This window comes from Heptranchias perlo, chromosome 4, assembly GCF_035084215.1.
Source record: "Heptranchias perlo isolate sHepPer1 chromosome 4, sHepPer1.hap1, whole genome shotgun sequence".
In the NCBI taxonomy this organism is placed as follows: domain Eukaryota; kingdom Metazoa; phylum Chordata; class Chondrichthyes; order Hexanchiformes; family Hexanchidae; genus Heptranchias; species Heptranchias perlo.
The window spans coordinates 25585531-25610930 of NC_090328.1; the positions used below are offsets into that span (position 1 = coordinate 25585531).

Consider the following 25400-nt stretch of genomic DNA (forward strand, 5'->3'; position numbering starts at 1 on the left):
ATCATACGGTCAGAAGTGGGGATGTTCGTTGATGATTGCACAGTGTTCAGTTCCATTCGCAACCCCTCAGATAATGAAGCAGTCCATGCCTACCTGCAGCAAGACTTGGACAATATCCAGACAAGTGCCAGGCAATGACCACCTCCAACAAGAGAGAGTCTAACCACCTCCCTTTGACATTCAACGGCATTACCATCGCCGAATGCCCCACCATCAACATCCTGGGGGTCACCATTGACCAGAAACTTAACTGGACCAGCCACATAAATACTGTGACTACAAGAGCAGGTTAAAGGCTGGGTATTCTGCGGCAAGTGGCTCACCTCCTGACTTCCCAAAGCCTTTCCACCGTCTACAAGTCAGGAGTGTGATGGAATACTCTCCACTTGCCTGGATGAGTGCAGCTCCAACAACACTCAAGAAGCTGGACACCATCCAGGACAGAGCAGCCTGCTTGACTGGCATCCCATCCACCATCTTAAACATTCACTCCCTCCACCACCGGCGCACCGTGGCTGCAGTGTGTACCATCTACAAGATGCACTGCAGCAACACATCAAGGCTTCTTCGACAGCACCTCCCAAACCCACGACCTCTAGCAGCTAGAAGGACAAGGGCAGCAGGCACATGGGAACACACCATGTGCACGTTCCCCTCCAACTCTCACACCATCCTGCCTTGGAAATATAATACCGTTCCTGCATCGCTGCTGGGTCAAAATCCTGGAACTCTCTACCTAACAGCACTGTGGGAGAACCTTCACCACATGGACTGCAGCGGTTCAAGAAGGCGGCTCACCACCACCTTCTCCAGGGCAATTAGGGATGGGCAATAAATGCTGGCCTTGCCGGCGATTCCCACATCCCATGAACAAATTTTTTTTAAAAAGACCCAGTCAGTCTGGTTGTAACCACTTTTAATAATGCTGTTGTGGTTGAAGCTGTTTTCTTTGCTACCCGTGCAGCTGCTGCCATTTTCTTCCACTGTGTCTATTGACACCACTGTGTTAGTCAATGAGTTGAAGGTGTTGCAGGACTTTAGGCAGGAATTGCAGCAGCCTGTTTCACAGCAAACAAAACCTATTTACTTAGCAAACAGCTGACAGAGTCCATTTAAACAACAAAGTCTATTTACTCAGCAAACAAGAGTCTATTTAAAAAGAGTCTACGATCTACAGCAAACAGAACTCATGACTGAAAGTGCAGCAAAGTCTCCCGATTTAAAAAAAAAAGTTATTTCACCAGCAAAATGTCAGTTAGTGGATGATCGTTACATAATACAAAATGAATATTTCTCCAGCAAAATGCGGTGAGTGGACAATAGTTATATACAAATTATGTGTGTAAAATCAATCCCAGTCACTTATGGGGGAATTATCCAATCATCTCCATTCTGGCTGAGAATAGTGGTGTCACTTTATGCAGCCGCCTTTCTTGCGTGTGTAGCCGCTCCAATGCGCTTTCCTCTGACCTGGAAATTCTTGTTTGATTGACAGCTGCTTGCTGTACTGGTATGGTTGATGAATACAAACCAAATGTTTTGAAGCTCTGCAGTCTTTTTTTCTAGTACATTATTAACTGAATTTAATAATAAATACCACACTTACCATCTTGTTCTATACCATAGACCTTTTAAGAGACAAAGTTGAGACATAATAATTGAGCATCTAGATAAATAAACATTTGAAAGCAACAAAGACAGATGGGAAGAGATAGAATGCGAGTCAGAAAGAATTAGTAGTAAAGAATAGTTACCGGAAGAACAAGACGAGGGGCGTCATTTTAGCACCCGCTATCGGGTGCGTTCCTGGCGGGGAGGCTCCAAAAATCGGAGAATCCCGGCGCGGTACCGGAGCCCGCCCCGAACCCGTGCACTTCCGGGTTCCCTGCTGATGTGCCGGCATGCGCGTGCAGCCCCCGCTGGTGGGAATCCCACAGGCAATTAAAGCCAGCGGGGTTCCACTTGACGGTATTTATTTATGTATTTCAGGTCATTAACTGACCTGATTAAGGGATGATGTGGGATTTTAGAACAAACTGGGACTGTTTCTCACACTGGGGGAAACACTCCCAGGTCAAATGGACGTGTTGCAGCTGTCAGCCTGTGGCAGCTGCAAAGGTCCATTTGACAGGTGGCGGGGGGGGGGGGGGTGGGGGGAGACCCTCACCCATTGCAGGAGGCCACTCTGTCACTTGGGACAAGGTTTGGCCTCCACCACCCTCCTCCTGACAGTCAAAGTCACCAACCTGCACACTTACCCCAGGGTCCAGAGACATGTACCTACCTTGCGGACCCCCTCAGATGTACATCTTGCGGACGGGGGCCGCCGTAGCTGCAGTCAAGACCTCCTCCGAGGGCGAACAGCATCACCAGCCTTGCCGGCCACTCCGTCCACCTCTGACACGTGGAGCTCCACAACACAGTGCTGTGACACATCCACCTGTACAGCAGGAGGGAGGGCTACCGCAGAGAGAGATGCGTCGCAGAGGGCACTACCCTCGCCACAGGGTCCACAGACCGAGGCTCAGCCTCCTGGACCTCTCTGAGCAGCAGTGCACACGGAGGCTCAGAGTCACTCGACGTGTAGTCGTGGACATCTGCAGCCTCTTTCATGCCGAGCTGCTCCTGGCTGGCCCGAGCACCATCTTCTTACCTGTCGCTGTCAAAGTCACCACTGCCCTCAACAACGTCTCCTCCGCATCCTTCCAGGGTGCAACCGGGGACATCGCCGATGTCTCTCAGTCGTCTGTGCAAAAGAGCCCTGCAAATACACCTACGCCCACTCTGCAGTGACACAATGGGTGTCATCAGTTGTGGGTCCTCATAGTGATCCTCAGGAGAGGGCATTATTGCACAAACCAGACAAGATTCGTGAAGACATGGCAGTAGTGGTGCCAATATAATATGTAATGTGAGTTGGTCAGAAATTCAATGTAAGTAACACCCCTGACAAACCCTCAGACACCCTTGTGCATCCCCTTCATGCTCACGACACGTTTGCCTTACGCTGCCTACTGCACATATGTGATGCATGCCCTGTAGCTGCAGCACAGGTAGTGGCAGGTTGAGTGAGGCTGGCCGTGAAAGAAATACATGAGAGGGTGAGTATGAGAGCGAGCCATGAGATTGTACGAGGATTGGGTTGAATGGTAGTGGCGAGGTGAGTACTGGCGAGGTGAGTAGGTGCAGTTAAGATGAGGATGAGGTTTGAGGGGGTATGAGGGGTGATGTGCCAGAGTTGTGTTGGCAGTGCTGAAGGAGATGTGGAGTGGGGGCAGTGATGTGGCAGACGGAGTGTAGGGGAAAGACTACGTGTACTCACTTTGGCTGACCTACTGAGGTCATTGGAGCGCCTCCTGCACTGTATGCAGGTGGGCGATATGTTGGTTGCGCTGGTGACCTCCTCTGCCACCTGGAGCCAGGCCTTCCTGGTGGCAGAGGCAGGCCGCTTCCTCCCGCACGCCGGGAGGACGATCTCTGTCCTCCCCCTCCTCCTCACCCCATGTATTGATACCTGGAGTGAGGCATCATTAAACTGGGAGCAGCCTTCCCCCTGGGCTGCTCCATGCTGTAATTTTTGCTATTGGTTGCAGCATCTGTCAGTGGAGGACTGCCCCTTTAAATAGAGCGCCTCCAGCTGACAGATCTTACTGCGCATGCGCAGCCCGCCCGATGCGCAGATCAGCAGTGGGGAACCCGGAGGAGCAGGCAAGTGCATCCAATTAGTGGATTGGATGCGACAATCGCGCGGGAAACTGACTAATTTCACCGGGCGCGTTACCTACGCACCCGATAGCCCCCCCCCTGCCGAGAACCCGCAGCCCTGCTAACATCGGGCCCTATATCTCCCCACCCCCCCACCCCAGAACAATAGCAAAAGAGATAGACTGTATCATATAAAATATTGTGCATTAGGCGGCATAACACCCCTGTAATTTAAAGATACCATAAGCACCCCCACAAGTGATCCACTAGTTTATATATGAATGTATTGTGCTTACTGTTCTTCTGTCGCATTCCACATGTCACACTTCATTCCAGATCAAAAAAAAGGCAGTCATTCACCTGGAGCTTGAAATTTACAAGTCATTGCTGTCATTTGCCCTAAGACTTTATAAGTTACTACAATTATTTGGATTCCCACAGGAAGTACTTGAGAGTAGCTTTAAAGGACCTGCCTTGGTCAGGAGATGAACATCACATCCATGCTTTAGACCAGGAGACTATCCACGAGCAACATGATGTGAGATCTGCTAGTAATTAAAAGAGCATATTCTACAGTTCATGACAGACTGCTGAAGTAGTGTGTTATCTACAGAGAAATATTTTACGTATTTAGACTGTAAAATTATTGGGTGAATCAGTTGTGTTGTAATATTGTACCTACTCTGTCACTCCAGAACATCCATTTTTTGTGCTTTCAATAGATTTAAAAAATGAATTATAATGAATGAAATGCCATTGGTTAGAATTGTCACTTCCAAAGGGAGCAGCTTGTACTATTATCTCTTCATTTCTGAATGCAGTTGCGAAATACATTGGATGATCAATATCCTGTTCAAAATCCATTCTCCATACTCATCCAAAAATGGGAGAGATCCTGATGAGCCTGAGTGTGATTATCTACCTGAATTTCTTCAATACACTTGACAAAAAAAAAATCAAGCTTACACTAGGATATGCTCCAAACCACCAGGTCAGCATATGGAGGAGGACACTTGGCTCTATGAAGAGATAGGAAGGATATGTGAAAACAGGAAAGTTACTCCAGTGGAAAACTGCAGAGGAGATTTGTGAGGCAATGACCATTATTATGAGAGCGTCGCTCGATGCTGGTGAGATACTAATAGATTGGAAACGGAGTGACAATGCAGACACAGGCAACTGTAGACCCTTTAGTCTTTCTTCCATTCCATGTAAAATAATGGGATCAATTATTAGGAGTAAACTTGAGGATTATCTGTAATCTGACACCAAGCCAAAGAAGGAGCTATTAAGTGTGGTCAAAGAGGAGGGTTTTAAGCAGGGCCTTAATGGTGGAGATTGAAAGGCAGAGGGGTTTAAGGAGCGGAATTCCAGAGCTTAGTGCCTGGTCTGAAGGCACAGCCGCCAGTGGTGAGGGGAAGGCACGAGGCTGGAGTCAGAGGGGTGGAGAGTTCAGGGGAGGTTGTCGTGCTGGAAGAGGTTACAGAGAAACTCTTGATTCATGTAAATTATGAAATGGTACTGCTTAGAAGTTTGAGTGGTAAAATATTTGTGAATGTGCCTTTTTTTCTGGTAATTGCTTTAAGTTTAAAATAAAAGTAATTACTTTCTAAATATATTTGTGTCCGTTTTACGGGAATCAAGATAAGGAATGTTGTGCTGAGGATTTTTTTTTCATATTTGTCATCCAGTGTCAGCACTGACCACATCCAGGTCAGTTATATTTCATGATGTGGAGATGCCGGTGATGGACTGGGGTTGACAATTGTAAACAATTTTACAACACCAAGTTATAGTCCAGCAATTTTATTTTAAATTCACAAGCTTTCGGAGGCTTCCCCCTTCGTCAGGTGAACGATGTGAAATGAAATCCTCGAAATGAAATCGCATTTATAATTCACATTTATATTTCAGTCAGCTTTACAGCAAAGCTCCCTCTGCAGGGCTCAGCTTTTAGCACTGACCTCCAAAAAAGCAGCAGCTATGAATGCTTGCCTTTCCCACCAAGAGCGGAGAAATTAAAAATACTGGAATAAGTATAATTTTCTCTAAATGACCTCCAGTTGACCCTAGAGCAGTGGATGTCTTGATTTTTAAAAAGATGGCTACATTGCAGCCGTGGTAATCGGCCAATTGTCCCATTCCTCCCAAGCCATAGATCTACTATGATCTTGGACCATTATTTAGTATCAGTCCTTCTCAGTTTTGCAGTAATTTTTCACCTTTGGGTTAAACTGATTGTTAGCCTTAAATTGGGGGATTTAATTATTTTAATTGAGAGATTTGTAAGTCAATTAGAAAAGGCTGTATCTCGCCAATGGTGGCCACAGTGTTCTGAGTGACATTGTATTGTTTTTCTGATTTCAACCTTAATTAAATTATGATGCAAATATTGCAAGTGCATTAAATAAGAGTTACATGGGCAGTATGAGAAGCAGCTCGTCAACCTGAGGATCCCAAACCTCACTTTCCCCTGTGTCATTAAGTAGTAGCAATTGGAAGTGGCAACTACTTCTAAAAATGCTCTACCTGCCAAAAATGTCTTGGAACATTAAACAAATCTCACAAGGTGCTGCAGAACAGCATAAGTTTTTTTTTAAATGTCCTGTTGTTCTTTTTCCCCTTTTCTTGTGCAGAAAATACTATAGTCAAATGAAGGAGGTATGGAATACAAAATAGATAGATTTCTATGAGATGAAGAAGGGAACCTCAAAGGGTACAGTTCTGTGGATAAATAGAAAGATTAAAACTGAAGTGAAATTTAAAAGGGAGGCAAATGGTAAAACTAGTGTTAGCATTACTAAAGAAAATCATTAAGATTGCTGAAAGTCAAATAGAAAGGGAGATTAGAGGGGCTAAAAAGGAATATGATAAAGGGCCAGCAGACAATATAAAGGATATAGTAAGGGTTTTTATAAGCCTATTAAAAGTAAAAGAATAGTTAAAGGGGGTAAAACCAATCAGTAAACAGTTCGCATCAGTCTTTACAAATACTGGTAAAGTGAGAATGTAGTTTAGTGGAGAAGATTGTAGAACAATTGTTAGTGGTAACTGTCGTATAGGAATTGATTCTGAAAAAAAATCAAGAGGTCAGGTTGGATAAGTCACCAGGCCCTGATGACAATCAACCTAGGCTGTTTGAAGAAAGACTGCCTACAATTTTTCAATCCTCTGTAGATAAGCAAATTGTGCCAGTAGACTGCCAGGCAGCCAATTTAATACCTTTGTTCAAGAAGGGAGAAAAAGATACACCTGATATCTATAGACCACTTAGTCTAATGTCTGTTGTCACTTAAAATCCAAATTTGAGATCAAATTAGTAAGCATTTGGAGAAGAATGGGATAATCAAGGACAGCCAATATGGATTTGTGAAAGACAAGTCATGTTTGACAAATGTTTTTTTTTGCTGAAGAAGTGACAGATTGTATAGATTAAGAGAATGCTGTAAATGATTTATAGTTTAAGGGTGTGCAGTAAATGTAATATATATGGATTTTCAGAAGATGTTCAATAAAGTGCCACATAGAGGCTTGCTACAAAATTTCAGACAATGTAGTTACATGGATAGAAGGTTGATTGACATACAGGAGACAAAGGGTTTAAGGATATTGGATATTGCTCAGATTGGAGAAGGGTTGGAAGTTGGGTCTGCTTAAGTTCTCTATATATAGATGATTTGGACTTGAGCAGAGAGAGCATAATATCATAATTTGCTGATGATGCAAAAGTAGAGAGTTTGGAAAACACAGAGAAGGACTGTAAAATACCTCAGGAGGAGATATACACCTTAGCAGAATAGGCAGATAGTTGATGTGTTGAGCTTCATTGGAACAATGTGAGAGGCCGAGAATAGAGAGGTCAGAGTAGGAGTGGGATGGAGATGTAAAGTGGCAATATTTGGATTGTTGATGGAGCTAGACTTGCTACACTAACAATTCTACATGTCCAGAAATTCTACCTTTAAATACTGGCTAATGCAGTTACGTGTCCTCAAAAATAGCTGTCAAAGATGCTTCTTTATATTTGTAGAATGTGGCAGGCTTTGAGTGTCAATATCAATGGTTTAATGATCTGCAACTCTTCTACACTGTAGCTAACTGGTGCATTGTACGTTGATTAATGTTGTCGGCACCTACTGAGTTCTGAGCAGGAGATACAGTGATGGCATCAGTTAATGGTAGAGGGAACCATTAAATCTGTTGAACTCTGAAATAAATTTGGAGGCTTTGTATATTTTTCATTTTTAAAAAAACCTTTCCTAATAGCTTTTCATTAGTATGCAGGTGGGTTAATGTTTTACATCTCAGAATACATATCTTTCATTAATGGTTATCCTAATGACACTAACTTAGAGAGAGCGAAAGGAGAATAGTTGCAATGAAAGTGATGATGTAGCACAGTTGGTGCTTGCTTAACTAATTCAAATTGTGTACTTGACAGTTCAAATTATACATTTGTCAGAGAGGATTCTTATAAAAATAAGTAAGGTTTGTAAGTAATTAGATATGGATTAGAGTCTATTACATATCAGTGGACAGAAAAATTTCCATCAAGTATCATCCATGACATGCAATCTGGTATTGTCAGCTGCACTCAGCTAGTATTCTCTCAAGTAAAATGACTATATGTTTGAAATTTATCAAAATGCTGTAATACAGTGTAGAAATGTGACATTTCATCTTTAAATTGGAAACCCAGTCTGAAATCACAAAGACTGTTTACTTTTTTTAAAAAAAATTAAAGATGGTAATTAAGTATTTGCTGTCTTATTTCTCCCTTGAGGTAGCCTAGTTCATTACCTGCTGCCATAGTTCATTACCTGCTAAATGCATGACTGGCACATAGGGCTACTCAATCACAGCAGAAACATCCAAGCTAATTACTGCAGCGCTAACCCATTCTGAGACTAAACTACATAACAGCCAGTGATATCCAGTAACAGCGGGACTTTGGCATTAAGTGAAGGCTACCCATATGGACTGAAAATTATCTGGAAGAATCTTCCATTTAAATATCAATTTCCATATTTATTGATGGATGCACAATGTGATCTCGAGTGATAAGTCACTCAAGACTATTGTCCCAAAACAGGATTGCACCATTGCCATGAGCATCGTGGAAATAATTCATGTTAGTAAAATCATTGGGTCTTATTTTCATCTACATACTTCTGTGCTGGTATCCGCTTTTTACATGCGAGTATAAGTCACACTTAATTTTCAGCCATAAATCTGCGAAATGTAAGTGACCACGTAGAGTAGACATAGATGGAAATTGTTGTTCAATGCAATGTAGACAAATGTAAAATTATGGGAGCACTGTTGTATGAAACACTGATGCAGCACACTGATCAAGAGAAACTTGGGGTTATTGGGGAGAAGTCCTTGAAACCATCAGCCAGTGTGGCTACAGTGTAAAATGCTAAAGTATTAGGGCGCATTAGTAGAAAGCCAAAATCATAGAATGTAACAGCACAGAAACAAGACAGTGGGATTAGTTTTGGATTGCTCTAGCAAACAGCTGGCCCATCGAGTCTGCCTAGTGGTTTTTCCACATGAGCCACCTAGTCTAATCCTACACTCTGCTCGCTCTCCCTATCCTTTATTATTCATTTTTTATCAAGCAACAATCTCATTCTCTTTTCAAAGAATTTATGGACTCAGCTTCAGCATTTTGTGGCAGAGAATTTCACATTCTAATCACCCTCTATGTAAAGAACGTTTTTTTATAACAACCCTATTGATCCATTTTTGGGATGCTCTTAAATTTCTGCCCTATCTGCCATTTTACTGGTCAATGGAAGCCATCCATCATTATTTACCTGATCACAACCCTTTATAATCTTGAAGACCTTGTTCAAGTCATACCTAGCCTTTTCAGCTCTAGTGAAAAAAAGTCCTAACTTCACAAACCGTTCTTATCTGTAACCCCTCATTTCTGGTAACATCCCGAGTGAATCAAAGCTGCCTTTTTAACGGCCTGTATTTTTTTGCTATTTTTCTCTCTTATTCCATCGTTACTTTTGTAATCTGCTGTTTTGTAGATTTCCTATATATTCTTTCTACTTATCCTGGCTTTCTTTTTTTATTGTCTCCCCTGCAACCACTACTTTTTCTTTTGGTTTCAGATTTGAACTAATGTCCTTATACATCCATGGAATTCCAGCCTGCGATTTCTTCCCTTTTACCTTACTGGAATATATTTGATTTGTACTCTGCCATCTCCTTTTTAACCATTTCCTATTGCTAATCTACAGTTCTATTTCCTTCTATTTATTCTGATATTAGCCATAGCAAGGAACTCATCCAGCTCCTTTTTGAACTGTTGCAGCAAATCTGCACTCACCACATGAGCCGGTAACTTGTTCCAAGTGTCAACAACCCTTTGCATAAAGAAAAATCTCCTGACATTTAACTAGTCCTAAGCTTGCATAGCTTATGCACATGACCCCTTGTTTTTCTTCCCTATCTAGTTTAAACAGCCTGTCCACACAGACACAGTCTGATCTAGTCTCCATAATTTTAAACACTTAGATTAAATGCCCCCAAAGCTTTTCTAGAGTAAAAAGACCCGATTCTCTGAACCTACCACAATAACGGAGGGCTTCTAAACTAGGAGCCATCCGAGTGTCCCTCCTTTGAAACTTTTCCAGGGCCTCTATATCACCTACCATGTCACAGGACCAAAACTGAACACAGTAGTCCAGATGAGGCCTAACTAAAGACTTGAACAAGGACATTATAGTTTGTTTAGTTTTATATTGAATTGTACTTGCTAGTACTCTGTTTGCCTTCACAATAGCCTTATGGTATTTGAGATCATGTACTATACGCCTAGGCCTCTTTTTTGCTCAACATACCTCAGTTCTGTACCAAGCATGGTTTACACATTCTTAGTGTTAGACCTACCCACATGTATGACACTGCATTTATCTATATTAAATGACATCTGCCAGATGTGGGCCCATTCCCCCCATCATATCTAGGTCAGATTGTAGTCTTTTGTTTCTCATCTAGGGTTGTAACACTAGCACAGATCTTTGTGTTGTCTGCAAGATTGAGGATAATATCCACGACACCATAATCTAGATCATGAATATAAATAGTGAAGAGCAGCGGTCCTAACACTGATCCTTGTGGAACTCCACCAGTAACCGGTCTCCTCTGCTTGTAAGAACACAACCAATTCCCCATCCAATCCAGATCTGCCCTCCTATCCCACAGGCCTCTATCCTCTAAAGTAACCTATTCAGCGCCACCTTGTTAAAACCTTTCTGAAAGTCCAAATAAATGTCAACAGGGCTACCTTCATCCACCTACCTAGTTACCTCTTCAACAAATTCAACCAAGTTGGCAAGGCATAGGGGTAAATTTTAACCCCCAAGAATGGGTGGGTGGGGAGTAAAAATACTCGGTTTTCAGAGCGGGATGGCATCCCGGCTCCAACACGCCTGCTTCTGGGTCTGACCCAGGCAGGTTTGTCTGCGTGTGGAGAGCAGACACCAGGAAGCCCCGCCCCCAGTTAAAGCCGGCGGGCCGATACTTAAAAGGGCAATGTACCTCGCTGAGATACTTGTGGTACTTAATATTTTGTGTATTGGAATAATAAAATGAATTTAACCTTACTTGTTCGGGTTTCCCATCGCTTCCCATTTACATCAGGTGAAAACAGGCGGGAAGGGCCGGATCCATGAGGTGAGTGCCTTTATTGCATTGCCTGTGGGCCTGGAGGAACAAGAGTGCTTCATCCAGGTCCAACAAGCTCACCTGGCCGACAGGGCCCCCGCAATTTAGAACCTCTGCCATGTCCTGGGTGTTGACTAGAGTTTACCCTGCAGTGTTCTTTAATGGCCTATGGAGTCTTCTATGCTTTCTGCATCATACCATGCTAATAAAAAAAGGCTACCACATTTATCCAGATTCTTCTTTTCAACTAATTGTTTGGCTGTTCTAAAGGCAGCTTTTGTTGCCTTAAGTTGAGTCTGGTTTCTAGCCTTGTTCCCCTGAGATTTTCTTTTAATTTGTTGAAGTATTTTTGTTTGAGTCTAATTTGTCCTTGCACATGAACAGTTAGCCACTTTGGTTTTGTTTTACCATGTGTCCTACTTTTAGTCTTAGAGACATACATGGCTCCTTTTTGCCTTCAAATAATTTTAAAGGTTTCTCATTTTTCATCAGTATTAATATATTCCCTGCCTAGTTGCCCAATCTACTTGTTTCAAATCCTCTGCCATTTTTGTAAATTTAGCCCTCTTGAAATCTGGAACTAGCATTAACTTGTCAGTAGCTTTGGTTTTGCTGATCAGAATATCTAATTATACTGTTATCACTGCTACCGAGGAGTTCTTCCACATGGGAGGTCTGATCCTGCTGAAGACTAGATCAAGTAATCCACCACCCCCTAGTCTTCTCACTAACATGCTGTGTTGGGAAACAGCCGTTGATAGTATCAACAGATCTTTCTGCTGATCTGCCCTCTACTCTATATGGTTCAGCATTGTACGCTAGGGAAATTAAAACCCCTAAAAGATCAAAGGCTAGAAATAATCACTGGCGATTTTAGCAAATGAATACTTAATGCATTCATATCGCACCCCTAGATCTGCTATTTTAATGGAGGTGCTAACCCGTTTAAATAAACTGATTTACACCTGCATTAAAATAGTGTACAGAATAATATCATGTGACTGCATTAAGAATTATTTTACTAACATTAGAAATTGTTCCATGGGACTAGAGATAACCAATGTACCAGCTTTGTGTAAGAAGTAAGAGAAGGATAAACTGGGTAATTATAGACCAGTCAGTCTAATGTCAATGGTGGGCAAACTCTTGAAATCCATCCTAAAGTTAGTGAGCATTTAGAAATAATGGGTTAATCAAGGACAACCAGCATGGGTTTGTTAAAGACATATTGTGTGTGACAAATTTAATAGAATTTTTTTGAAGAGGTGACTGGATAGATGTAGTAGATTTGGATTTTCAGATGGTGTTCAATAAGGTGTCTCACAAGAGGCTTGTTGGATAAATTCATGTATATGATACAAGAGCAAATGTAGCAGCATGGACAGAAATTTGGTTGATGGACATTAAATAAAGAGTTAGGGTGGAACTGAAGAACTGTGCCTCCAGGGTGAGTTCCAGGTCTGTTTTTGTTCTTGATATAAGTAGATGATTTGGACTTGGGTATCAGGAACACAACTTCAAAATTTGATGACACTAAAGTATGTGGTTTGATAAGCAGTGAGGAGGACTGTAATCTACTTCAAGTCATAGGCAAGTTAGTGGATTGGGAGGACTGGTGGAAAATGCAATTTAATGTAGATAAGTGTGAGGTAACACGATTTGGAAGGAAAAATGAATAACTGGAGTACATACTCAAAATAGAAAGCTGCTGAAGTGTGTGGATGAAGATAGATAGCTGTGTGCTCAAATACATAATTCCTTCAATGTATGAGTGTAGGTAGATAAAGCCATAAAAAAGGCCAATACCATTTTGGGTTTCATAAATAGGAACATAAAGTATAAGAGTAAAGAAGTGATGATAAATTTGTATACGGCCAAGTTTAGAGTGCAGTTTTGGGTGATCCATTATGGAAAAGACATTAAAGCCATAGAAAGCACACAACATAGATTTACCAGAATGATGCTCGGTATGGGAAAATATAGTTATGAGGAGAGACTTGAGATACTGGGACGATTGCCACTGGGGCAGAGAAGGTCAAGAGGAGATTTAATGGAAGTTTTTAAAATGCTGAAGGGTTTTTAATAGAGTGAATAGGGAAGTCAGTGCTGAGGGATTATCTATTTAAAATTGAGAGTGAGTAGAAAGAATCAGAGACATTTCTTTATGCAGAGGGTTGTTAGAGGATGGAATGCATTGTCGCAGAGGCAATTGCTTTTTTAATGGGAAATTTGGATAAATATTTGAAGCAGAGGAAGATACAGGGCTGTGGGGAGAGGGTGGGGCAGTGAGATTAGTTTTGGATTGCACTAGCAAAAGGCTGGCACAAACAGTGGGTCGAATGACCTCCTCCTATGCCGTCAACCTCTCTGGTTTTATTGGCAACATTAATTTCTAGGCTCAAAATCTTTCTGAAACTGGCTGCATTGTTCCTTAAGATCTGATCTAGCTCCCGAATTAATAACATTGCTCAACAGCTCAGTACCAAAATGCTTCATTAGATGCTTCCCAGTAACTCGAGTACCCAACCAGGATATCTAGTTTGAGCCCTTGAACTGCCTGTTGCTTCAAGTTACTTGTCATGGGTTCAAGAAATCTGAATTTGGCTGGGTAATGAAATGCAGCATATAGCAGGAACATAGGAACATGAGTAGGCCATTTAGCCCCTCGAGCCATTCAATGAGATCATGGCTGATCTGTGACCTAACTCCATATAGCAAATCATTACATCTTTCAAAGCAGAACCCTCTATTTTCCCTTTTAAACAAACTTTACCTTTTTATTGGGCTGATCGCAGATTTATTGATTACGGAATAACTATGTCATGTTTCAAGGAGAATGGAAAGAGACTGAACTGCAACAAATCGTTTTTGTTTTAACTCCAGTTTTCAACAAGCAGCCAGTTCAGCATCATGGTCTTTCATGTAAATAAATCTTTTCCTATCATCTGCTCGATGTTAAATAATTGTAGTTTTATAAAGTAAGTAAAACACAGCCAACTGTTTGGAATGTAGTAATGCTACAAGCTGTGTGCTTTTAAACCTACAGTGATTCACATTTCCAGATGTGTAGACAGGAGTGAAAAAGTGTACCTGAAAAAGTCTATCCATCATGAATGCTTATTAGTAGGAGCACAGGAATTTAATTTAGATTTGCTGTGAAATATCACAGAGGAAGCGAATTCCAGTGATGTTTTGTGTACTCGAGATGCTGACCTATCCTTTACTCCTTGGATATAGCTCTATGACTGACAGGATTCAGTGAGTGAATAGCAGAGGTCAGCAGTTTACACACACAAACCATGCATTGCTGAAATAATACGTGTTGGACTGTGTATTAACAGGTGGGCTTCTTTAACTCTTATCTATGTATCAAGATATTGATCATTATGTAGAAAATCTGGAGCTTTGCAGCCCAAAATTAAAGGTATGCTGGGGGAGTCTCATGGTGGTGCTCACAGTAGGTCAGAGAATACGTTGCCTTATAGGATAGGAAGATTGTACGAACAAGGACGAATAGGAAAAGACCCTCTGGTCCAACCAGCCTGTCCCACACAATTGTGAAGCCTTGTGCATCACAATATATACACTCCCCATCCCACCCGAAACCATGTGATCTCCTGGCAGAGGTGAAAAACCCTGTAGTCCTCTGCTATTAAAGTGCAGCCCTAACCATTGCCTTATATAAATTTACCATTACGCCTTTGCTCTTAAAATCTGTGTCCCTATTTAACAATGCCGTTTGCCATTTTATCTGTCTGTACTCACATTTTCAAGCAATTATATATTTGAACCCCTGGGTTTCTGCATTTGTCCATGCCATTCAGCAACTTTCCATTGAGCATTTATGCTGATTCCTCGTTTTTCTTCCCAAAACGCATTAATTACCTCACAACTTTGGATTAGGTTGCATCTGCCACCTACCTGCCCATCCCGCTAACCCGTCTATGTCCTCCTGAAGTGTTCCACAGTCCTTCATGCTGTTAGCCAAACTCCCCGCTAATGTGTTGTCAGCAAATTTTGATATTCCTTCCCTTCCCCCCCACCCCCCCCCCCTGCCCCCGCCTATGCCCAAATCTATATTATCCACACATTGAGAACAAAAGTGAACCCAGTATTAACTCCTGGAGTACATCCTTCTCCAAAATTCACAAAAAAAATGTTTAAAGAGAAAGAGACTCTCCCTCCATCCAGGATACCACAGACAGGACAAGGCCAGGCTGATGGAATCTTGCTTCACAAACATGTACATACGAACCATTCACACTTCACATGAACAGTTGGTGTTTTTCAACTGGTTTTTGCTTGTCAGCTTTCACCAGCAAAAATCAGGGTAATTAAATATCCTTTGCTGCCCTGAGGTCACCCTATGAAGCACCTCTGCAAAGCTGTTCTGCCTGTGTGCTGTTCTCCTGTGCATGCCCACTGGATTACATGGCTTTCACTCCAGAGCGAGCAGCCAGTTTGATGCATCCATTGTGTAACTATAGAAGGAAAGGTGTTATAGCTCACTTGTTTTCCCATTGGCCGAGTACCTTTATTTTGATCAGTGGACACATCAGTCATCATTGATGTCGGTGCTAGCGGGATTGACAGTAGATTGTGGCGTGAGGAAGATCGTAGTGCCAGCTCATTTACGGTGCTGGGGGAATCTATTTCACAATTTTTTTCTCTAGGTTAATCAGCTTTCCTGCATCACCCCAAAACTGCCATTACTCTCATCACACCAACATTAAATGATAACCCTCAAAGCAATTTCTGTGTATCTATCACATCTTGTATCTCCATAGCTCACAGTGCAATCAAACCTGTTAGTACGTGTATCAGATGTGAAGGGAGGGTTTTCCTGCAAGGCAAAATTCCATCTTTCATTTCGTTGCCTTTTCATAGCTTCATTGTCTTAGAGTCGTCTCATTTGTCATCCTCCCTGTAATTACATCCATGTGAAATGTATTTATTTCTACAAGTTAGTTAATGTGGATTGGGCTTTGTTAAAGCTGTACAATTCAAAAAGAATGATAAATTCACAAAACACTTCAGTTCCTATGTGCATATCATATTATTACTAATAATGCAGTCACCAAAAATACATCCAATTTTTTTTAATATTTGTATTTGTAGGCCAGATACATCAGTTCTTGGTGAAATATTTCTCCAATTTTAGTACCCACTGTCAGCATCAAGCACATCGAGTTTTAATGTACACAGGCCAAATGAAAAATAAAGCTCAATCCATACATATAATTTTTATTTTTCACCTGATGTTTCCTTGTCTGTGTTTGCTGGCAAATGGTATTTTAAACTTCCCACACTGCTCTGAGTGTCGTCCCATAAAACACCATGGCAAAGTGGTTTGACGTATACGCACTGGAATAATTGGCTTCCAAGCTTCAAAATCAGTAGCAAGTTTGAAGCACCCAACATGCGGAAGCAAAAGGTTTCCCTTCTCCCTTCCTTTGCTAGCCAAACACTTTTGTTTTAGCAAGCAGACTTCATCGGTACTGTCAGGATTGGAGGATTGTTATTGCTGCACTCATAGCAGCTTTTAATATGGGGGCATTGTGGTGCCAGTATTTTACAGAAATTCTGCAGTGGAATGTTCATGCATTTTGGGGAAAGTGCGGTAGAATTTCTGTATATATCTTAAAATCCTTATAAATAATTGTCAAGTTTATACTTTTTTTGTAATTTTGTGCTTGATTGATTGGACATCCAGTGATTTAAACAATCCTTTAATTGTTTAAATCACTGGATGTCAGTAAACTTGGCATTTAAAAATAAAAGTTCCTTCCATTTTTCAGGTTAATCTTTAACAACCCTCCATCTAATCCCATATTTCTTACTAAAAGTAGATTCAACAGACTGTTTTACAGCAAAAAAATAACGTTGCCACAGAAGTGACAAAAGGGTTTTGAGGATAGACTTGCCATTTGGTTCTTTTGGTTTATAGATTGATGGCGGTTTGTGTTTTCAAGTGGTAGGAATGCACAATGTAGTGTGTTGGTAACCAGGGCCTACTGACCCATCAAGATACCAGGAAAAATTCCATTGGATTTGCCGACTGAAACAAATTTTCTTTTTTTTTTGAGGTAAAAAGTCTGTTGTTGAACAGTTTCCTGTATGTCCGGTCAGAACCCAGTACGTCCCTTGAGTACTGCATTCATTATTTAAACCACTGCCAGTTTTAGTGCTTTTGTAAACAATTTTACAACACCAAGTTATAGTCCAGCAATTTTATTTTAAATTCACAAGCTTTCGGAGGCTTCCCCCTTCGTCAGGTGAACGATGTGCTGGTCAACCAGGAGTCAGACAAGATATTTTCACTGAATTTATGAAAGTAGATGAAATTTTACGTAGGCACAGTTTCATGCTAGATTAAGTCAATAACGCTGTTCCAGTAGCTGCTGTTTCATTATTGGCACATAATATGAACCGCCCTCCCTCCATATGGCTGAATTTGAAACACGCCAACCATAAATTTGTAACTTTTTTTTGCACACATAGAAACATTTTTCAAAGGCTACAATCAGCATATGTATAAATTCCTAAAATAAATCTGAGGAATATGGCTTGGATTATTCAAACTGGACACATTCATAGAGGCTTATTTTTCTCGCCTTGTTTGCTCCTCATCCCTTTATTATCTGATGTTTCCACCGGGTCATCCTTTAATTCCCCACCCGCTCACTGCACAACTTCTGATATGGTCACTTGTAACATTTGCTTTATTTTCACATTTAAAATATCTGTAACCCTTTCAGGATTAATTCTTATTCTCGAAAGGCAGGATTATAGAAGACTCCAGAATGCTAGAAAAGCAACAGGTTGTGGCAAACAATCAAAATGTTTTTGAGGGGGAGTACAGCTAGAAAACAAATCTTACATCTTTAGCGCTCACATTCTTCAGAAGTTAGTCAAAATCAAAGGATTCCATATGGATGCTTTCAAAAATTACAAGAGAAATTATAAATGAAGAAAGGCTATGAATGTCCAACATGTAGAAGACGCTGATTTTATTGGAATGCGAGTTACTTGTATTACTTGAAAATTTCGAATCATTTGAGTTTGTCTATATTATTTATACACATTGCCACACTTTCAACTACAACGTTAACGGAGCAAACAAAACTCAGGAAAAGGAAAATATTTTCTTTACAAGCAGGGTTTCAGCTTTTAATTAGACTTGAAACTACAATAGAAGTCAGTTTAATTGCATAACTATTGCCAACAAAAACAGCGGTTGCTCAGTATGTTTATTGATCTCCGAGGTAATTGCTATTTTCATATTTGCTTATTATAGTGGTTAAGTTAGCCCTCAAATACTTCACAATTGAAGATACACACCAAACCAACAATTTAATTTTACTGTAATGATTATTATTACTCTGTTCACCTGCCACCAATTCCATTCCCCCCCCCCCCCCCCCCCCCCCGGGCCACTGTCTCAGGGAAGACATATTGGCCTGGGAGGGGTGCAGTGCAGATTAACCAGAATGATACTGGGGCTTAGAGGATTAAATTATGAGAACAGGTTGCATAAACTTGGCTCATATTCCCTTGAGTATAGAAGATTGAGGAGTGATGTGATCGAGATGTTTAAAATGTTAAAAGGATTCGATAGGGTAGATACAATATCCTCTGGTGCAGGAATCAAGAACGAGGGGACATAGAATCACAAAATGATACAGCACAGAAAGAGGCCATTCGGCCATCGTATCTGTGCCTGCTCTTTGAGAGAGCTCTCCAATTAATCCCACTCCACTGCTCTTTCCCCATAGCCCTGCAAATTTTTCTTAATTGTAAAATTAGAGCTAGGCCATTTAGGAGGAAATTGAGGAAGCAATTTTCACACAAAGGGTAGTAGAAATCTGGAACTCTTTTTTCCGCCCCCCCCCCCCCCCCCAAAAAAAAGCTGTGGATTCTGGGACAGTTGGAGCTTTCAAGACCGAATTCGATAGATTTATGTTAGGTAAGCGTATCATGGAATATGGAGTTGAGTTACAGATCGTCCATGATCGAATTGAATTGCAGGCTCGAGGGGCTGAATGGCCTCCTCCTGCTCCTAAGTAACCAGACTATTCGCAACCTCAGCACCTATTTAACCCTGAGCTGAGCTTCCAACTCCATAACCTCTCCATCACAAAGACCAGCTACTTCCACCTCCATAACATCCCCCGTCTTCGCCCCTGTATCAGCTGATCTGCTGCTAAAACCCTTTCCTGGCCGGCCTCCCATCTTACACCATCCACTAAACTTGAGCTCATCCAAAACTCTACTGCCCATATCCTAACCCACCAAGTCCCGCTCACCCATCAATCCTGTGCTTGCTGACTTACATTAGCTGCTGGTCCCCGAAGGGCTTAATTTAAGAATTCTCATCCTCGTGTTCAAATCCCTCCATGGCCTCACCCTTACCTATCTCTATAATCTCCTCCAGCCTACACCCCTCCGAGAACTCTGCAATCCTCCAACTCTGGCCCTCTGTGAATCCCCCACTCCCTCCGCCCCACTATTGGCGGCCATGTCTTCAGCCATTTAGGTCCTAACCTCTTTGACCCTCTACCTCGCTCTCCACTTTTAAGACCTTCCTTAAAGACTACCTCTTCAACCAAGCTTTCAGTCATCCAACCTAATGTATCCTCCTTTGGCTTGGTGTCAGTTTTTGATTGGATTACGCTCCTGTGAAGTGCTTTGGGACGCTATATAAATGCAAGTTGTTGATGTATTTTTAGTATCCCCTCCAGATCTAGAACTTGGAGGAAATTGCTTCTTTTGGCATTGGTACGTGACATAATGAACACTTTTTGTTTTGCATAAATCACTGACAAAATAGGACTAATATCCAAAGTGAGCTGTGTTTTTTTTGAACCCATCACCAAGCTTAAGAGTCTCTATAGTAAACTACTGAGAAGTCCAGATAAGTAGTTTCCATTTGCCTGATGTGGAGTGTATACCCCCATCCTGCACGCTTGCATAAACCCAGAGAACTTATGTACAGAATGGCAAGAACCGAAGCTAATGTTTAACCAGCTAAAGGTGCACAGCTTACTAGCACAGGAATTCTTGTTGCTTTTCAGATAGGACAATCCTACCTATTTGACTTTAGTGGAGAGAATCTACTAAACTGGTGCACACCTCAAGAAGCCAGATTGGGTCCCATCAATGAGCCAGTTGGGTATCAGTCATTAACGGCACCTGAGAATACTGCACACCTACTTGGCTAGGTATCAAATTACTGCTGCTCCCGAACAGGGTCCACTCATTTTTGATAAGTCCCCTTAGAGCCAACTTCACCCCAAAGAAACCATGAATTCCTCCCTCTCGTTTCCTCCCCCACCCCCACTCCTTCCCCACGAGAGTAGTCACTTATTGGTCATTAGACAACTGACAAGCACAGTTTAAGCTCTTGCTAGATGGATATCAAGTACCAAAAACTACCAAACAGTACAACACACCATAAAATGTGAGAGTGTATTACAATCATCTTCCTGCTCACGGTATGAACACACAAAAAACCCCCATCAGACAGTAGTTCTATCAGTTGGACATGTGAAGCTTCAGCGACAATGGCTTGCCTTTCTGTAACCTAATCAAGGTAGGCAGCAAAGTCTGGATAAATGAGTGCGGGTTCACATACCCAGGCTCCAGGTAGTGCTTTCCAGCAGCTGTCTTCCCGAGCCTCAGAGTTTCCACATCAGAAGGTTGGCAGATATTTGCCTTCAACACGGTGGAAGGACCCAGAGAATAGCTTGCAATGTGCTTACATTTAACGTAGATGCTTTTACAGAGGAGGGAGAAAAAAAATAAATGAAAAGAGATAAGGGAACAGACCCTTGATATCGGCCTGACCCAACTGAAACCTAGGGGTTATTGTCAAGTTTTCTTGACCCTCACCAGATAATGTTTTTAGCATGTGCACAACCACAGTAACAAAACCAGTGCACTAGTATATTCTCCAAAAAGTAGTGTAATAAAACTGTACAATGGCATCACAAAATATGTATATGTATTTTTTCTGAATTAAACCTTTAAAAAGCCATATGCCCTTGGGTCCAAGATTAAGATGCTGTCTACTTAAAAAGTCCTTATTAAGTTTACAAAGAGAACCATACATTCCTCAAGCAGTTCCTATTATAAAAGAATTTCTCAAGGCTATATACACTGATCAAAAGGCATTCATCTCTTTAGCAGGAAACAGCCCTCAAGACAGCCCAAGAAATTTCTCTCCCAGTGCCTCAGCTCATTTTTCATTTGCTCGAAGGTGAGTAGAAGCAAAATCTTGGCATGGAAGTAGTATCTTAGACTTTAATGCTGCGTGTGAAAATATCATTTTAGTATTTTAAAGAAGTGTATTAATGTGTTAAACATAACTTTTTTTGATGATTTTTAGATTATTCTAGTTATAAAAATCCATTTTGGCTTTCCCAGGGGAATCGATGCATAATTTGATCAAGTACCTCAAAGCAATATGGAATTTTCTATAACAACAAAGACTCAAAAGCTTGACATTGTTGGCTTCTAATTGTACCGCGATGCCAGTTTATAAGAGCTGGATTCATCTGTATGGAACTCAAACTTTGAAGACCTTGGGCCAATCAGAATATTGGGATTGGTGGCCACTTTGGAGTCTTGCGGGATCAGTATAGACTAGAAAAGGGTTTACTGTCTAAACAATATTCTGATCTTGTCACTCATCATACCAATGTTTGAATGTTTTAAAAGTGTACATTTTGCCTTTGTTTGTTTTTCTACCTCTAAACTACCGGGTGATATTCTTCAGTCATGGCCACAGAACTGACAGGTAATCTGGCATGGGGATGGTTTATAAAAATGTTTGCATCATGCCACTCGCTTATCAAAGTAATTTTCATCTGCTTTGTCATAACTTGTGTCATTTGCCTGTTTTTATTTTTGCTGTGAAACTTAACATCTGAATTTTATTTTTTTGGACAGTAAAAGCTTTTGCAGGGGAGGGGAGGGTTTGGAAGTTGAGCAGATTTTTATATAGCTCTGTATTATATTTTGAATATTTAAAATATACCCGTATAACATGAGATTTAGCCACTGAAGTTGGAAGTTACCTATTTAGTGAACAAACTTTAAGTTTCTGTCTGTACTTCTTCATTTTCCCAATTCTGGTAATGTTTATTTTTCATATATAAAGCAGGTGTTCATTCACTTGAGGAAAGCAGTTAAAACCCTGCTCGGCCTCAATCTGGGGAGGAGGTCTGAAATAAAATTTGAGAATAAAATCCTGTGCACGATGTGTAAATAGGGAAAGTCAAGAGTTTGGATGTGGGGAAAATATGTTTTTCTCTTGTCAGGCTTCTAATTGTTAAAGTTATCAATGTGTTTCAACAAACTAATAATCTTTGTCCCTTCCCCCATTTTCACCCTTTATTCTTCTTGCCATCTTGTGCATCAGTCGTGTTGCTTCCCCCAGGCTTCCTCTTCTCACACACTATCATTCGCCTAGCCGAGGCCTGACTATAAAATCTTCCAACAGTAGCTGGTGGATTTAAGTGATGAGTAGCTCTGAGATTTGAACCCTTCACCATCTGCTTGGGAGCCAGGTGTTGTTCTGCCTTTGCTTTTAGACCACCCAGTTATAAATTTTCCCACTGATTGCCAGTGCAGTATAAATCATAACCTTTGACGAAATCATTCATAAAAGTCTTTTCTTTAAATTTCTAAATATCCTTAGATGCGATGTCAGGAGCCAGTGTCCAATTATATCATAAATGTTTTCTGCATTATCACTGATTCTGTGTTGCTTAAATTTTGCAGAAAATAATGCATTCTTAATTTTGAATTACTATATTACTAACTTCCCTTAAGGTCTCTATGAGTGCATTTACACTGCAAAGTTAACTATGTCTACAGCATCAGTGTGAAGTGAAACAGCTTCCCCCCCCTCCACTACAGTTGTAGTATAAATATGCCTTGGAGTACAATCTCTCATGTTTTAAATGAAGAAGTAGTAATGACAAATTTAAACCATTGTCATTGTTTTGTGGATGTTCTAATTCAAAAAGCCTTTAGTGTGGATTATGGAATTATAATTATTTGTAAATGATTTCAGGAGTGACGGGCGTCGATGGTCTTTGGCTTCCCTCCCATCATCTGGCTATGGCACGAATACTCCTAGCTCCACAGTCTCCGTAAGTTCCTTTTTACCTCATCTACGTGAACTGTCATATCTCTCTAGCATTAGCAGACTTCAAAATCTCCTGTGAGCAGATAGAGACCAACAATGATTTTTATGCCTTAACTTGCTAAAAGGTAAACTTATTTATTGCATGCGAGCTAAAGTAACACCAAGCATTAAAAGTGTTTGGGATGATACTTTTTCTCTGAGTGGATGTCCACCTGGTCTGCTGGAGTGATGTTCTTCCATATATTCTGACTTCAATGTTTTAGAAGCTGAGTGAACCATGGATTCAATGGGACAAAGGATTTAGCAATTCTTAGTGTTCCAAGCTCCACTCAGTAAATAAAATGTTTTTGGAATCACCAGCTATTTTTTTAAAACGATACTTACAACGGATCCATCCTGAAATTAATTTGGGTTGGAGGGTAAGAAATGAGATGGGGAAAAGTTGGAGATATTCTTGAATACAAGATGGGATAAAGAAATTAAATATTGAGGAACTGGGCCTTGTTAGGTTATTAAAAATATATTGATATATATATAAAAAAATATATAAACTATAATTAATACTCACTCCCAAGCTTGTTAGGATAATTGTTCAGTCTAATCAGTTGAACAGACAGGTAATTCTCCTATAGTCTGGGCAAGAAGGTGGTAACTGAAAGATAACCAGTGTAGCTAATATTGTAGAATTGTGGTAATATTTAAACGGAGTGTTCTAAAACAGAATAACTTTTCCCCCCACTCATCTGAAGGCAATGACTCTTCTTAATCATGGGTAATTTTATTTGTTTGTCTCCTCCCCCATGAGATTATATAGAATAAGGTCTATAAATTGCTTGTAATCTTTTTTTTAAAATGAGCTTGATGGGTTGATTGACCTTTTCTTGCTCTATATTTTCTTATAGTTTGATGTTCTGTTAGTTGGTGATGCAGTTCTTTATTGGTCTTGTACATGATTCCGCCAAGATTTCTAGAACGTTCGTGATATCCAGCATCCTTTTATAGTGAAATTGAATCTATAAATTGAACTATGATGTTCTCCCTGTGTTATTTTTCTAGTCATCTTGTTCATCTCAGGAAAAGCTGCATCAGTTGCCATACCAACCAACTCCAGATGAACTACATTTTCTTTCCAAGCATTTCTGTAGTACAGATGCCATCGCCAACGATGAGAGACGCAGGCCTCCTTCAATGCGGCCACGCTCCAGAAGTCTTAGGTTTGTAGCCTGCAACTTGAGGTCTAAAATTTGCGTCTCATTAACACGAATGAAAAAATAGTTGTGAGTCAAAGTGGTGAAATGTCCATTTTACTTCTGATTACTTTTTGTTAAACTTAGGAAAGACTAGAATTTCAGCTCCAATCTCACTCAAAAAAAAATTAAAGATTAGCTTTAATATTACATGGAGTACACAGCAGGATGTGCTAAAGGGATTTAATCACTGCAATGAAACAAGTCAATTTCAGAATATAAAAGTAAATTTTTAAAATTATTTCAGGTCATAGAGTCATAGAAAGTGACGGCACAGAAGGAGGCCATTTGGCCATCGTGTCCTTGCCGTTCGAAAAAGAGCTATCCAGCTTAATCCCACTTTCCAGCACTTGGTCCATATCCCTGTAGGTTACGGCACTTCAAGTGCACATCCATGTACTTTATAAATGAGTTGAGGTTTTCTGCCTCTACCAACCTTTCAGGCAGTGAGTTCCAGACCCCCGCCACCCTCTGGGTGAAAAAAATTCTCCTCAGCTCCCCTCTAATCATTCTACCAATTACTTTAAATCTATGCTCCCTGATCACTGACCCCTCTGCTAAGGGAAATAGGTCCTCCTTCTTCACTCTATCTAACCCCATCATAATTT

At 40.9% G+C, this 25400-nt stretch overlaps 1 protein-coding gene across 11 annotated transcripts in view; it reads left to right on the forward strand.

Annotated features, from left to right (window-relative positions):
• LOC137320789 (microtubule-associated serine/threonine-protein kinase 4-like) overlaps positions 1–25400 on the forward strand; it is a 372901-nt gene that overhangs the window by 285676 nt on the left and 61825 nt on the right. For 6 of the 11 annotated variants that reach the window (XM_067982619.1, XM_067982624.1, XM_067982627.1 and 3 more), the window contains 4 exons: positions 21577–21649; positions 22169–22189; positions 23471–23549; positions 24602–24759. In XM_067982619.1, coding sequence (XP_067838720.1) covers positions 21577–21649; positions 22169–22189; positions 23471–23549; positions 24602–24759 — 331 coding nt within the window. The remainder of the gene's footprint in view (positions 1–21576; positions 21650–22168; positions 22190–23470; positions 23550–24601; positions 24760–25400) is intronic. The other 5 variants (XM_067982621.1, XM_067982625.1, XM_067982623.1 and 2 more) reach the window with 3 other exon arrangements.